This window comes from Astyanax mexicanus, chromosome 13, assembly GCF_023375975.1.
Source record: "Astyanax mexicanus isolate ESR-SI-001 chromosome 13, AstMex3_surface, whole genome shotgun sequence".
Classification (NCBI taxonomy): Eukaryota; Metazoa; Chordata; class Actinopteri; order Characiformes; family Acestrorhamphidae; genus Astyanax; species Astyanax mexicanus.
In genome coordinates this window covers 34,526,714-34,541,703 of record NC_064420.1, presented here as the reverse complement: position 1 = coordinate 34,541,703, position 14,990 = coordinate 34,526,714, and the positions used below count along the sequence as shown (strand labels likewise).

General features: G+C 37.5%; 3 protein-coding genes across 5 annotated transcripts in view; all 3 read right to left on the bottom strand.

The window, feature by feature from the left end:
* Window positions 1-377: 377 nt before the first annotated feature.
* Window positions 378-2,491, bottom strand: kctd6b (potassium channel tetramerization domain containing 6b). Of its 2 annotated transcripts, XM_015605949.3 has the most exons (3): window positions 2,372-2,477; window positions 1,714-1,803; window positions 378-1,523 (listed from the first exon to the last, which is right to left on the bottom strand). In XM_015605949.3, the coding sequence occupies exons 2-3, from the start codon at window positions 1,738-1,740 to the stop codon at window positions 837-839; spliced, it is 714 nt and encodes a 237-aa protein (XP_015461435.3). In that variant the 5' UTR covers window positions 1,741-1,803; window positions 2,372-2,477; the 3' UTR covers window positions 378-836. The 2 variants fall into 2 exon arrangements, with proteins under 2 accessions (XP_015461435.3, XP_015461436.1); XM_015605950.3 differs by lacking the exon at window positions 1,714-1,803 and having other exon boundaries at window positions 2,372-2,491.
* A 794-nt stretch (window positions 2,492-3,285) lies between these two features.
* On the bottom strand, window positions 3,286-9,264 carry abhd6b (abhydrolase domain containing 6, acylglycerol lipase b). Its single transcript, XM_022677404.2, has 9 exons — window positions 8,955-9,264; window positions 8,265-8,418; window positions 5,976-6,132; window positions 5,776-5,889; window positions 5,558-5,690; window positions 4,733-4,890; window positions 4,297-4,351; window positions 4,092-4,192; window positions 3,286-3,991 (listed from the first exon to the last, which is right to left on the bottom strand). The coding sequence occupies exons 2-9, from the start codon at window positions 8,381-8,383 to the stop codon at window positions 3,809-3,811; spliced, it is 1,020 nt and encodes a 339-aa protein (XP_022533125.1). The 5' UTR covers window positions 8,384-8,418; window positions 8,955-9,264; the 3' UTR covers window positions 3,286-3,808.
* Window positions 9,265-10,604: 1,340 nt separating this feature from the next.
* The window catches only part of flnb (filamin B, beta (actin binding protein 278)), a 36,247-nt gene continuing 31,861 nt past the window's right edge, over window positions 10,605-14,990 (bottom strand). For both annotated transcript variants that reach the window (XM_022677400.2, XM_022677401.2), the window contains exons 47-53: window positions 14,399-14,551; window positions 14,118-14,240; window positions 13,173-13,439; window positions 12,311-12,448; window positions 12,093-12,221; window positions 11,377-11,553; window positions 10,605-11,156 (exon numbers count right to left, since the gene is read on the bottom strand). In XM_022677400.2, coding sequence (XP_022533121.2) covers window positions 10,969-11,156; window positions 11,377-11,553; window positions 12,093-12,221; window positions 12,311-12,448; window positions 13,173-13,439; window positions 14,118-14,240; window positions 14,399-14,551 — 1,175 coding nt within the window. In that variant the 3' untranslated portion in view covers window positions 10,605-10,968. The remainder of the gene's footprint in view (window positions 11,157-11,376; window positions 11,554-12,092; window positions 12,222-12,310; window positions 12,449-13,172; window positions 13,440-14,117; window positions 14,241-14,398; window positions 14,552-14,990) is intronic.

The window sequence follows — 14,990 nt, the reverse complement described above, 5'->3', positions numbered from 1 at the left end:
ATGCTGTCTGATGGTTTAAGCTGTTTGTTGATAGTCAAGGTCAAACTGGTCAAACTTACCCTATGCTGGAAACTAGCTGGTTTACAAACTGCTGATCAGCATATTGTAAGTTGAATTTGGTGATGACTGTTGATCATGCTTCTGGACTGGCTAAACCATCAAATTTAATAATATACTCTATTATGGTAAATAACCAAGTTTGTCAACCAGCTTAACCAACCCGAACAGCATCTTTAGCATGTGTGTGGTTTATTCACCATGTTATCTGGAAAGGTTTTTATATGTTAAAGTTTGTTATGTTGTAGATCTGCAACGAAAACTCACAAGGCTGTATGACCAAACCTGATTGTAATCAAAAACAAAACAAATCACATTCATTTTTAATTTGACATGTTGATATTTTAATACTTCAGATATATGGTAAAAACATGCATGTCTTCAACACCTTGATGTTGCACATGGTGTACAAAATGTAGCATTTTTTAAATCTAAAGTGAACATACAAAATTATTTTCCGGTATCGTTTTGACTAGACGTACATGACTGATCTGAGGTGTTTGAAGTGTTTGTCTATATCTGGCAGTTTATCTAATCCAACTGTAAATGTATTTCAATGTCACTTTATCACATTGGTACAAAGTAGAATGAAAATCTTTTTTATGAACAATACAAACATTGACTTGTTTATAATTCCATCATCTTTGCTCCCTTCCCCTCATAGATGAGTTTGGTCTCACAACAAACACTGACATATATACACAGCTTAATTAAGTTATAGCATTGGCATCAGCAGCAATCAAATAAACCACATAATTCAGTCTCATCTCTGGGCTCCGTCAGTCCTCCACTTTGTAGGCCAGCCTGCAGAAAGTCCAGTGGTGCTCCACTGTGTTCTCGTTGGCACGCTCGCTCATATGGTGCACTCGAGTGTTTCGAATTGTAAACCCCTGTTTGGTGATGTAGTCCATGAGGTGGACCCTGAGGGACACCTCTTGGTGGTAATCACATGGTCCAAAGGTGAAGGACACCTGGCAGTCTCTGGTGTCCATCATATGTTTGTTCCACTTAGTGAAGTTGTTGGAAATTCCCTCCAGCAGGGAGTGGACCTTTGTGGTTATGGTTAACTGTGTGATGATGACGGCTACTGGGTTGGAGTACTTAGAAAGTTTGCGGGTGCTGGACAGTTCCACCATCTGTTCGAAGGTGTCTAGGGGGTACAGTGGCTTCGGATCATTGAGGCATTGGATTAAAGGCTCGATCTGATAAAAGTCAGCTTCCTTGCGTAGAAGATCTGTCTCCACAAAGTCACTTGGCAGGGTGAGCTCTGATGTGCGAAGAAAATTTAGTATGTAGCGGAACAGTGTCCCGTCTCTGTCGATAAAGTAGTTTCCTTGAGCATCCCTCGTGGTCGGGAAGTCGCCACGGAACATAGCCCCCAGCATGGAGTCGGGGTAACGCTGAAGTGTGGCGATGGAAGTGGTGTAGAGGTGACCTCCAACATTTAAGGTGACTGGGTGAGTCATCTAGAAGAAGAAGAAAAAAAAAAAAAACAATGTACAAAAAAACTGAGGACACGTGACAGAACAGAGGGTATGTTGACTCTATAGAGTACAGTATATTAAATTTACGTAGCTTCCATAGTAAGTAACCAAATAATTAATAATAAAGGAGCTAGATCTAACTATTTAGAGCTTAAAATCCTTATAAATTTACCCTATGCCCCCAGTCCCCATTATCCATTTGATTTGGATATGTAGACCAGCCTGGCACACAAGAGAATGTTCAGGTATGGGTTGTTTAGATCTGCAAAAGAAGACAGTACAGTTAGCTTGTACTGAATCAGCAGACATAGCTAGCTAAAATTTAAAACACGACCCATTTAGATACTTCACACTTTCAGATAGCTAACAGTATTAGCCATATCTATCAAAACAAGATCTAAGACGAGTTTTATGTAGGTTACCTCAGAATTCAGGTAAAACACCTTCAACTACATAAGATGCGAGTTTAGCTGGGTTAGTAAACAGAGCTGCATCAGCGAAAACACATGGCTACTGGAGTCTATATGATTTAATCTGATAATAGAGATCACTAAAGGATATTTACACTTCGCAGATGTGTGTTATTGACATTAGCTAGTAATGAGCTAACCTGGCTAACGCTAACCAGCACAGCTGACCCAGGTTAGCTAGCCCGTTAAAAGCCTGGGTGGCTAAGCGGCGGTAACGCTATAGCTAGGTTAGCTCCTGTTTCTGTTTCTACAGCTAATGTTACTAATTCTGCAGGAATATCTGGAAACAGACATTAATTAACGATAGAAATGCAGTTTTTACACTGATATCTACGGCATATAAAGCGAACACAGGCTTACCTGCTCCCACTGGCGGGGTTTTGAATGGATAAGACGGACCTGATGTTTAGAGAGGAGAGTGCATTGCAGCAGTGAGTTAGCCTTCAGCTCAAGCCGCGCTGGGTCACGTGACGCGCCCCTCTCTCTCTCTCTCTCTCTCGCGCTCGCTCACACTCACGCTCACACATACACACATACACTCTTTCTCTCTCTCTCTCTCTCTCTCTCTCTCTCTCTCTAATGTATTTAGAGATTTATTTGCTGAAAATAAAAAAGGTCAAAATACCGAAAAAGATGTAGTAATTTCATACCTCAAATAATGCAACAAAAACAAGTTCATTAATTTAGAAAAAACAATATTAATGTTTTACCTCAGAAAGAGTTTTAGTGGAATAAGTTTGTTTTTTAATTACAGCTTTCATGCATTTTGGCATGTTCTTCATCAGTCTTTCACTTTTTTAGGTGACCTTATGCCAACTCTTTAAGCACTTCAGCTTTGTTTGGTAAGAAATGTTTTTTAGTAGATTAGAATAGAACTACAGTGTTCATTTTACTCAAACAGACACCTATAAATATTAGATAGATATTAGATAGAGCTGTCTATGCAATGTTGTTTCCAATTTTAGAAATTAAAATATATTTTTTTTCCTAAACACAACCAACTCATCACAAAACAGACCAGTGACCAATCCAAACACTGTCTGGGGCTTTTCCTCAGGGTTTATTATGTTTTCAGGTTTGTGAAACACTCTGGTAAGGTTGTATCCGGTCCCAGCATAACCGTTTCTATATTGCCAGGCTAAAGTGATTTTTTTTGGGGGGGAAATCTAGATTGAATCCAGGCTGTGTTTTGATCATTTGATGGCACAAAAAATAAACAAGTCACATTTAGAAGTGATTTGGACCATACAAATGTCTCACAGACACAATTAAAATGTTTGTAAAAGTGGAATCTTTAATAAACACAAATAGCTGTTCACTTATATATTAATAAACATAGTCCAATAAGCCCATTTATATGTGATTTAAGTGTCCTTGTACTTTTGGCTACACAGTGTAACTGCTGAGGTATGTCAAGATTACACATTTTTCTGGCATTGGTGTACCCTAAGCAATTGAGGCACATGCACATCTTTAGTTTGTCAAATATTTCGATTTATTCATTATTCATAAATTTCTAAATTCTGTCCGTCTAGCCTAGAACACATCCATACTAATAAAGTCTGTGAGTCAAAGGCCACAGGACACCCTTTTATCTTTTATTTCAGAAACAAAAGGTAAATGAAACAAAAGGGAAAATTACATATCTAAATACCCCAGCCAGTAAGGGGGAAGGGGGGCAATCTTTCAGGTTATGTCTGGAACATGGCTTCTATATTTCATTTGTGATATAAAAGAGGATTTGTTTTGACTCATCCTGTAGTTCGTACAGCATTTAGCAAATATTCCGATTTTTATTCAGAATTTCTTTTTGCTGTTGGCACTCGCTGCACTCTGATGAGAGATGATAAAGTCTAAGACGAGCTTGGCTGTGCGCTTTGGCCGCTCCATCACTACAGAATGACCGCAGTTCTCCAGCAGGTCCACACGGCAGCCTGGCACAGCCTCAGCCAGCACACCTGCCCCAGAAACGTCCACTACCTAAAGAGAGGAAAGGAGACAAATACTGTATCAGAACCAATGTAATTCTGGACCAATTCCTTTTCCTTTTTCACTATAATTCAAATTTGTGCACACATACCTGGTCCTGCTTTCCCCAGATGACTTGTAAAGGAGTGGTGATCAGGTGCAGATGTTCATGCAAGGCATATTTAGAGTTCTCCCCCATAATCTCCATGAATACTACACACATTTATTACAATTGAAGTAATTCATTACTGTAGAATACATGAATCATAACCACAAGCATCTGTATACTTTTGCACAATACGTGTGTTTATGCTCACCTTCATGATAAAAGTCATTGTGTGGAATTCGTACATCCACCAGTCCCTGAAGAATCTAGGAATACAGCAAATGGACATGAAATCAAAACTAACCTTCATAAAGAAACAAAAGCTTACACACCAGAAGCCCAGCAAAAGTTGGTATAGCACTACTTTCCTTTATATGGTAGATTTGGGCAAGACCACCATGCTATAGCAACAACTTTCTACCACTATCCTGAAATCACTACTGAAATGTTAAGTCTGTGTTGTAGCATAATGGGAAAATCATTGGTAAATCAGTGGTTTCTAAAGGTAGTCCTGGAGACCCAATGCTAAATTTCTCAGCTAGCTCGTAAATTAAAACTCAGTTTATCAGTTAATTTGTTCATACAAAGACCAGGAACAATCCTTAAACTAGGCCTGTGCATCAAAATACCCCCCAAATGTCCCATACCTGTTGAGGGACTCTAAAGCGTACATGTGAGCAGAGCTTTAGCATGTCCTCCATTTCCTCTGGGGTTGATGGGATTAAAGGAATGCTCAGCGTGTATTCACTGATCTCCAGCTCATGCATTTGGTCATCAAACTTGGTCTTGCAAGGGTACCTTAGACCTGGAGTGGAGGCAAGAATATGTACAAGAGGTAAGGTTTAGGGTATAGCCGAACTAGTGTACATTATAATTTAGTACTGCTAGTATAGTATAGTATTGCATTGTAAAGTATGGTAAATGTAGAAAATACACAAACCAAAAAGAAAATAAAAAATCAATAGCACTCAGATTACAAAGTGTTTATTGTAAAATGGAAATATCATAAAATTATATTATAAAAAATAAACTACTAATGTCAGTCAACCCTCATGCTTGAGATATGTCCACACAAAAACAATAACTAGCAAAAAGAAGAAACAAAAGATTAGTATGAACATGTGTAGCTAATTAAACACTATAAGAGGATACAATGCCATAGAAAAGTTTGTTAATTTGTGTTTTCAGAGATACAAATCCAAATTTATTGCCAGACCTGTACTAGACAACTGTAAACAAAAAATAACAGATAATTTCCAAAAATGCCTTGTAATATTTGCAGATAAACCAACAGTTATTGCCTCTTTCTAACAGTATTGTAAATCTTCAGAAGCCAAGTTGATGACGATGTTCCACAAGAATGACTGTTCTTATCTAGAGCTAGTTCTGTGTTAAAGTAATATTTAAGATTATATAATATTACATAGTCCGTCCTGAGTTGGAGCTTAAACTTAGATTTACGGTACACTAACCAGCTGGACAGATGAGCGTCATACTGCAGAGGTCTGAGGGGTAGCAGGCTGCATACACTCCTGCAACGTTTCCACCCATTGACATGCCCACCAAGTGGAATGGCTTCCTGTTGAGATGAACAGTCTCTACAAACTTGAGGGAAAACAAAGTGGACAGAAATTAAAGTGTGCAGTTTTACATTAAGCTTAAGCAACATGGAAAACTGTAGTATGCCCACCTGTCTTATTCTCTTAACCTGGCCCTGGATAGAGTAGTCTTCTACGTTGGTGCGTGTTGTGCCCTCATGTCCTGGCATATCCACACACAGGAGGTGCAGATGTTTGGGAAGGTACTGTGTAAAAAGAAAGAGAGCACAGGGTCATATTACCTCTTTGTTCAGCTAATGAATGAAAAACTCAAAGGAGTCACACTACACACCTTAACCATAGAGAGCCATGTGTCTTTGTGTGCGGAGAAGTCATGAAGCATGAGAATTGAGGGCCTGAAGCCTGGCTTTCCTCTGTAAGAGTAACAGAAACGATATCCTCCACATTCCGCATAGCACACCTGCAGGCCCAGGGTTCGCCTCCAGTACCTGAACAACAAAAATGGGTAGCTCTATAACACCATATTTCCAAATATATGTCCAAATATGCTGAGGAGTGTGTGTGAAACATAATATATTTTGGTTAGTATTATGCCAAAACATTTAGCATAAAAAAAAAGATTTACATAATGTTATCCTTTATACAGCTCTGGAAAAACAATAAGAGACCACATAAAAATCATGAGTTTTGTTGATTTTATCAAATTGAAAACCTTTGGAATATACAGGTGCTGGTCAACGAATTAGAATAATTTGAAATAGTGCAATCATGAAATTCTTTGAATGCATTTTTTGTGCAGAAAGCAAATCAGGTGTTCACCGCACCTGTCCTACTCGTTAGACTAATCACAGAACTCGTTACCTGGAAAAAAAAATTTGCTCAGCTGAGCTTTCCAAAAGGCCCATTTAGGCCATTTAACTGTGACACTGTTGTTTTATTGAATTAGAATAATGGAGAAACCGTTTCATTGAATTAGAATAAATGCTCGAATTTTTGTTTTCTGTGAAGAGTGTTCACTGTGCAGTATAAAGTCAGGGTTGAGTAGAATTTCTAAGTTGTAAAATCAATCATGGGTAAGCAGCGCGACCTCTCAACCGGAATAGTGGCTCAAATTCAAGCCCTTCGCCAACAAGGCTTGACCCAAACTAAAATTGCTGAGCAGCTCGGCATCAGCCAGTCTTCCGTCTGCAAAGCTCTCAAGAAAAACTGCAGCAAGCGCACCAACTGTTCCGGCGTCCGAAAAACTTCTGCTCGCGACAACAAGCAGCTGAGAAAGATCGCAGTCAGCAACCGGTTCAAGTCCACTTCCGAGCTCACCGACTTGTGGAACAAGCAGACCGGCGCTGACGTCTCCAGATCAACCGCTTCAAATCTCGCGTTCCAGCAGTAAAACCGATGCTGAACAAGAAACAAATGGAGAAACGGCTGAAGTGGGCCAAACAACACAGCGAGTGGACTGCTGAAGACTGGCAGAAAGTGGTCTTCAGTGACGAATCACGCTTCTGCATCTCCTTCGGTGACCAAGGTCCTCGTGTCTGGCGTCGTGGTGGCGAAACCTACAACCACGAGTGCGTGAAAAGATCCGTCAAGTTTCCCCAGAGCGTTATGGTCTGGGGATGCATGTCCGCTCGAGGTGTAGGGAAACTCTGCTTCCTCAAGAAGACTGTCAATGCTGCCGTATATCAAGATGTTCTGGAAACGTTCCTGATTCCGACTGTTGAGGAACAGTTCGGCGAAGAAGACTTCATATTTCAACAGGATCTTGCTCATGCGGCAAAGTCGACCAAAGATTGGTTCACTAAAAAACAGCTTGAAGTTTTGGCATGCCCGGCCAACTCGCCTGACCTCAATGTCATTGAAAACCTTTGGGCCATCGTCAAGCGCAAAATTCGCGACAGAAAGCCTACTACGCTGGACCAACTGAAGTAGAACATCGCCACTGCCTGGGAAAGTATGAGTGCGGAAACTTGCGACAAGCTGGTCAAATCGATGCCGCGGAGACTTCAGGCAGTCATACAAGCCAAGGGGGCAGCCACAAAATACTGAGAAAGTGATGATTGTAATTATAATAAAAATTATTCTAATTCAATGAAACGGTTTCTCCATTATTCTAATTCAATAAAACAACAGTGTCACAGTTAAATGGCCTAAATGGGCCTTTTGGAAAGCTCAGCTGAGCAAATTTTTCCAGGTAACGAGTTCTGTGATTAGTCTAACGAGTAGGACAGGTGCGGTGAACACCTGATTTGCTTTCTGCACAAAAAATGCATTCAAAGAATTTCATGATTGCACTATTTCAAATTATTCTAATTCGTTGACCAGCACCTGTAATCAAGAGGAAGATGGATGATCACAAGCCATCAAACCAAACCGAACTGCTTGAATTTTTGCACAAAGAGTGGCATAAAGTTATTCAAAAGCAGTGTGTAAGACTGGTGGAGGAGAACATGCAAAGTACATATGGAACTTTTGCACGCTTTTTAGAAAGAGGTTAAGTAATCAGTGTCATTATTTGTGATTACTGAAACATACACTGCACCAAAAAATCTAAGATTACCTAAAAAAAAAAAAAAAAAAAAGAAAGAAAGAAAGGTTTTAACTGTGCAGTAGGTTTAATTACCAGTAATACACTTTGATGAGAGATGAAGGCCACAGCATAAAAGATGCCATGAAGAGCAGAATGGGAACAGCCAGGGTCCCCATAGCAATGGCAAATAAGTTCAGCACATCCAGATCCATAGCAGCTGTAGATCTGGCTGCAGTCAGTGAGAGCCCTATCAATAAAAGCGCATGCAGTTAGTGAAACTGTCTCTCTGGCCTGAAATACATTCAGACAGAAGATCAAGCAAGATATAAAAAAATAAATCAATTCTAAACCTTACAGCTGTTTTATTATCAGACAAACATTCAGATTAACAAGCAATGGATGATGGGGGAGGGTTGTCCGCATCTCTCAGATTAATCAATAGATAACCCAGTTTTTTGGACCATGCGATTATAAAATGTGCAAATCTCCTTTGGTTGTATGTTTCTGTGTTTATGAAGAAGTAAAAAATGAGCAAAATGGACAAGGTTCACAGGCAACACCATAATAATTCTCTGCCATATTTTATGTGACAAGCTATTCATATAATAAAAACACTAAGAGCAAAGATATAGAAGGAAACAATATTTTAAAACACAGTCTATTCAAACATTACAGAAACGTGTAAATTAAGGTTCATTTACTCATATAAAAGTCAATGTAACACAAATGAATCTTGGCTTTTCATAACTGAATCAAAACAGAGGTAATTAATAGTAAACTTACTTGAGTGTATAATTCTCAGACGGATGTGATTCAGTGCAGTCCGTGTTGTTTTTCAGCAGCAGCTCCACATTACTTGAAGAATTGCTTCCATTCAAACTTCATAATTTTGTCACCTCATAACATTTTAAGGCTCTATGTTGCTCCATGTGTTCTGGATGCTTACCGTGATGTCAAACAATGAAACGAGCCAACAGGAGACAGACGAGTGCAGAGGACTTTGGTGTCGCTCTCACAGTAACGTGTTTATTGATCAGTTTAGATGGAAATGTAGTTAGGCCTCAACATGCTTCTCTCTGCTGCTCTGCATCTAACTAGTGGTAGTTGTTAATAAGAAACATATTTTCACTCATTCAAATAGACAAATAATTGTTTTATAAACAATATTTCAGGTATTTACATTGTGTAAAAGTCTTAAACAGTTAAGTAAATAGTAAATGTGTATTTTGTTTACTATGCACTACATGTACATCACTATTCTAACACAATAATAGGCTTTAAGAACTTTACACTTTAAATAACAGGTAACTATATAACGATTTCCTACTGTTTTGTTGGAGTTACTGTCTTTAATAAGGTCAACCCAGTGACTCAATGATCCCAAAAGTACTTTTCTCTACAGGGACTAAACAAAATGCATGTGTGCATTGTCCAAATTAAAGTAGCTGAATGTGCTCAACAGAAAGAGTGTCCACAACCATCTAGACATAAGAATGATAAGAATATTTCAAATATTTACACTATAAAAAATTAATTATTCAGTGATTGTAGAATTCTGAATATAGGGAATGTTAGACAATGGTAAATAATTCAGTCCTGGGCAGTACTACAGTAATATTAAATATGGTGAATTTACAGCTCTAAAAAAATTAAGAGAGCACTTCAGTTTCTGAATCAGTTTCTCTGATTTTGCTATTTATAGATATATGTTTGAGTAAAATGAACATGGTTGGTTTATTCTATAAATTACAGACAACATTTCTCCTAAATTTCAAATACAAATATTGTCATTTAGAGCATTTATTTGCATAAAAATAATAAAAAAGATGCAGAGCTTTCAGACCTTAATGTAAAGAAAATAAGTTTATATTCATAAAGTTTTAAAAGTTCAGAAATCAAAATTTGGTGGAACACTGGTTTTAATTACAGTTTTCATGCATCTTGGCATGTTCTCCCCCATCAGTCTTACACACTGATTTGGATAACTTTATATCACTCCTGGTACAAAAATTCAAGCAGTTCAAGTTTGGTTTTATGGCTTATGATCATCCAACTTTTTTAAGTGGTCTCTTATTTTTTTCCAGATCTATATTACAGAATATTGTAAGACAATTTTACAGCACAGCAACAAAAAAAAACACTTATATGGTATTAGATATCAGAATTCACTGATTGATTCCTCGCTGATGTGCGAAAAATAAAAGTAGAAATGTCGCACATTAGTCATGTTCAATTTCATGAAGTGCAACCCCATCTTTCTTGCTAACTGCTATCACACCATCACTAAACAGCATAACACGCTTAGAGGAAAATGCTAGCATTGGTAGAATCACACAGAATTGATTAAACTGTTTAAGATTTAAACATTTGCTTGCTTGTGTGCATGCTACAACTTCTTTAAATGATCACACACCCAGTGTTTAGATTTTTCTATAGATTTTAATGGTAGCATATTTATAATGGATTTCACATTCACATATGATTACATTTCACATGTACTGTATATACTTGTGTAACATACAACACATAAAAATATAAATGTACAGTGTAAAATGTAAAGATCACTTAAAAGTTCAAATTAGGGTTGTTATTACACATTACAAAAACACTTGTATGAAAAAGAAGAAAGAATGATTTCTTTAAAAAAGTGTAACAATCCCACACCACTCAAATACAGTATATATAAAGACATTTTACAGGTTTGAACATTTTAGTTGATAAGCTTCAATTAATATGCAATTAAACTCTAAAGATATGCTGATTAAGTAATTATGGCAAATTTTATAAAAGAAAGGTTTTATAAAACATCAATGTGGAATGGAGAGCCTGGGATGTGTTCCTCCCCCCACTTCACTGCTAGAATGTACTTGCCTCTCTCTTTCACAGTGTAGTGAACAGTGTACTGATTTTTACCCAAATGTCTGACGGTCACTCGCTCACAGGGAACTGTGGGGCCGAGCATGCCAACAAACAGCATATTTCTCCCTGTAGAACACAATTACACATATACAATTACACGTACACAGACTACAATTACAAGCAAATGATGCTACTGTAAAAACATTACTAAGATGTCTCTAGTAATGTTGGTTATATTGCAAAGCTTTAATTTGCATTCATATCATAAAACTGGCAAAACAACTGTACATCTTTTTTTTTTTTTTTTTTTTTTTACAGAGTTAACATGCAGGCCTGACCAACTTACCAGCTTTACTGCAGTCCACATAGAAGGTGTTTTTCTGACCAACCATGGCCTCACTCAGACCTGGCCCATGGCTGGTTATTTCAGGGGCATCAGAAAGAACACCGGACTCAGCACCACTGTTGCATGTGGAGTTCAGGTCTGAGGATTCTGTACAGCCATTATTCATCGGTTTATAACCTGCAGACAAGAAGTCTTGCTCAATATAAGGTAACATTTTTAACATAAAAAAAAAAAAAATTACACTGGCACGCCACACGTCATGGGGCAGGAACTAATATTGTATCCCATGACTTTTGCCATGTCTCAAGGAAGCTAAAGAACACTGCACTACTGACCTCTGTGATGTGTGTGGTGCGTTCTGCATTCAATGTGGATGTTACAGATTTCTGCCAGAGCTGCATGTATGTTAACATGGATCATTTTAGCTAGACTTTTCAACCTACAATCATTACCACCCACTGTGCTGTCTAGTGCTGGTGGTAATGCCTTCTATAATGTTAAATGCACGAACAGCTTCGGAAAACAGCTTGAAATGTACCACCTACCTGGCTTCCCATATCAGCCCTCGCTATTAGAACTAATGTATGACATGAGCATATTTGTTAATGTTTAATAGGTGTGGCTGTTCCCAAGCCCCGTACCCTAAAGTAACACTTCTTGATCAATCCCATGAGTTTTGGCATGTCAGTGTATAATCAACACATTATTGTTCATACCTTTGGAATCATATTTCGCCCATCCTTCTGGAGAATTCTGAGCACTATGAGAGTGCGCACTGACTGACACAACAAAAGGACTGGATGAAATATGCTGCTCGTCAAACATGACGGACACCTCGTAGTCTCCTGAAACACATACAGAAAGCTTGTAAGAATGGGCTGATATCAAACACAGAGTTTACTACTGTTCTAAATTAGATTATAAAGTAACTCACCAGCCTGTTGAGCAATATAGGACACAGTGAAGGATCCATCTTCATGATCGTCTAAGTAGAGTTCAGTGTGTCCTGGTCCCTCCACCGAAACACACATGCTGCCTTCTCCTGCCTCACGTGCCCAGATATTAAAATCAGCTGCAAATCAGAATTAAAAAATTCAGTCCGGGTAACATCAGATTTTGATGGTTTATTATATCTTTTCCAGAGAAGGTTGAACTGCAAATTTACCAAGTGTTGCTTATCAACAGCAAGTGGGTATTATTAGCCATTATTAAAGGTATTAGTGATGCACGTGCGACTATTTTAGAATGATATAAGCATTATATTAAAATATTATTAATGATAAAAACTTACTACATTAACAATGCAACTAAAGTTTTCTTTTCATGTATTACAAAGGTAAAACAGAACAATCATCAAAAAGTAAAAATTTATTCAAAATAAAAAAAAATATAAGTAATAACAAAACAACAGTTATATTAAAAAGGTTAATTATTATGATTACAAATAAATCTGCACAAAAAGAACTGTAACAGGGTAAAATCAGAGAACACAAAATAAACAAAAGAATGCAACTATTTTAAATAGGAATTACAGCAAGTAAAATAATTAACAATTTAAGAATTCAATATAAAAGCAAATAAATGAAAGGAATATTTAAAAACTTAAAAATAATAAAGAAAAATGAAAATGCAATGAAAATTAATGTTTTTACTTGCAGTTAACTGTTGTATTGTTGTATATTTTCCTATATGTATCGTTATATTCCCTTTAACAGATCAGCAATTTACCAATATGTTATGTATTGACATATATTTTATGATGTTTATTGTGAAAACACTAATAAAGATAGTCATACCTGGTATCCTTGCTTGAACCCTGTGGAGGCCTTGTCCCCATGTCTGTACCTTGTCTGCACCTCCCTCACCAAGAGGCCCAACAGTGTACTGCAGCGGAGAGCCTTCAGTCTCCTGCCCGTTGTTCTTCACACTGACAGCGTGCACACCCGTCTCCTCCGGCACAAAACTCACAATATATGCGTCCCTGTCAGTGGCAGCAACCATGGCTTCTTCTGCTGTCCCTGACGGAGCAGATACTTGAGCGGACATGGTCTCTGGGTTCGCTCCTGTAAGGAAGGATAAGTCAAATGTTGACTAACTGATTAAAATAAATTATTGATGATTTAAAGTTAACAAACCTTTTGGTGACAATATTTAATCAATATGTTGTACAAATTATAGAACACAGATTTCCTGCTTGATGTATACACAATACAATTTGCACAAAAATAATCCAGACCCATATTACAGTTTTTATTCATCTCTGTAGAAAAACAAGAGACCACTATGTTTCTTTGATTTTACCAAATTGAAAATAATCAAGCCTGCTTAAACTGCTTAAATGTTTGCAGCAGGAGTGGCATAAAGTTATCCAAAAGCAACGTGTAAAACTGGTGGAGGGGAGAATGCCAAGATGCATGAAAACTGTGATTAAAAACCAGGTGTTATTCCACCAAATATTGATTTCTGAAGTCTTGAATCTTTATGAATATGGACTTGTTTTCTTTGCATTATTTAAGGTCTGAAAGCTATGTATCGTTTTTGATAATGAAATGATAATATTTTAATTTGGAATTTGGAAGAAATGTTGTCTGTAGTAGAATAAAACAACAATGTTCATTTTACGCAAACATATACCTATAAATAGCAAAATCAGAGAAACTGATTCAGAAACTGAATTGGTCTCTTATTTTTTTCCAGAGCTGTATACATAACATAAAATCATATATAAACTCATATTCTACCTGGTATCTTGACTTTTATGCTGCATTCTTCTCCTATACTGGCAACAGTGGGTGGTTTCTGGTAGTGAGTGATACTGTTTTTCATCAGTCCACCATCTGTCACTTCTGCTAGGAAAGGGCTCCCTGGAAAGAAACATCACAATCATGTACAATCCTGCCATCATTCACATTACACTTCTATTCTCTAAAACAATCTGCAGTTATAACCCAACGTCAATAAGAAAACCACTGTTTACAGGGATATTGCAAACATGATAATGGCGTAATAAGTAATATTTTACCTGGTATGTGCTCATCAGAGAATCTGATAGAGACTTTGTAGGTGCCTGGTTTGGTTGGGCAGTATGATATTTTACAGGCTCCATTTTCCAGCTCTTCTGTGTGAACGACCACATTAGCTGGACCCTCGATTGCAACAGTCAGGCCCCCATATCCTGCAGGTTGTATCATAGTACAGGACCAATCAAAAGTTTGGACATTGAATATTTTTATTTATTTTGTCCCTACATTGTAAATTAATATTGAATTCAACCAGACTACTGTGATTAGTCGATATAATCAACAATGTTGATTATTTAAATCTGTTTACTACACATTTCATTGTTGACTAATCGTCAATTTGTAACGGTACTGCAGAACACAAACTGATGACAGAAACGCAATGGGAGATGGGTAATGGGCTCAATCACAGCTTACTCTCAAATTGGTCTGTGTCTCTGAAAGTGCTCAAACACAACAGATTACATATTTACCCACTAAATATCAGAATTTTCCAATTTTACATTATCTGGACATTTAAATGGCTCTTAAATCTCAGTTGTTTAGCTGTTTTTATGCTTTTAGAGATGGAGGACATGGCAAAAATAATCGTTG

Bases quoted from the DNA above. Each gene is read 5' to 3' on its own strand.
- kctd6b (XM_015605949.3), bottom strand. From the start codon at position 1,740: ATGGATAATGGGGACTGGGGGCATAGG. The intron at 1,524-1,713 runs GTAAATTTATAA...TTCTTCTTCTAG, and splicing joins ATGGGGACTGGGGGCATAGG to ATGACTCACCCAGTCACCTT.
- abhd6b (XM_022677404.2), bottom strand. From the start codon at position 8,383: ATGGATCTGGATGTGCTGAACTTATTTGCCATTGCTATGGGGACCCTG. The intron at 5,691-5,775 runs GTGGGCATACTA...TTTTCCCTCAAG, and splicing joins AGGTTAAGAGAATAAGACAG to TTTGTAGAGACTGTTCATCT. The intron at 4,352-4,732 runs GTATGGGACATT...CTGTATTCCTAG, and splicing joins GCTTTAGAGTCCCTCAACAG to ATTCTTCAGGGACTGGTGGA.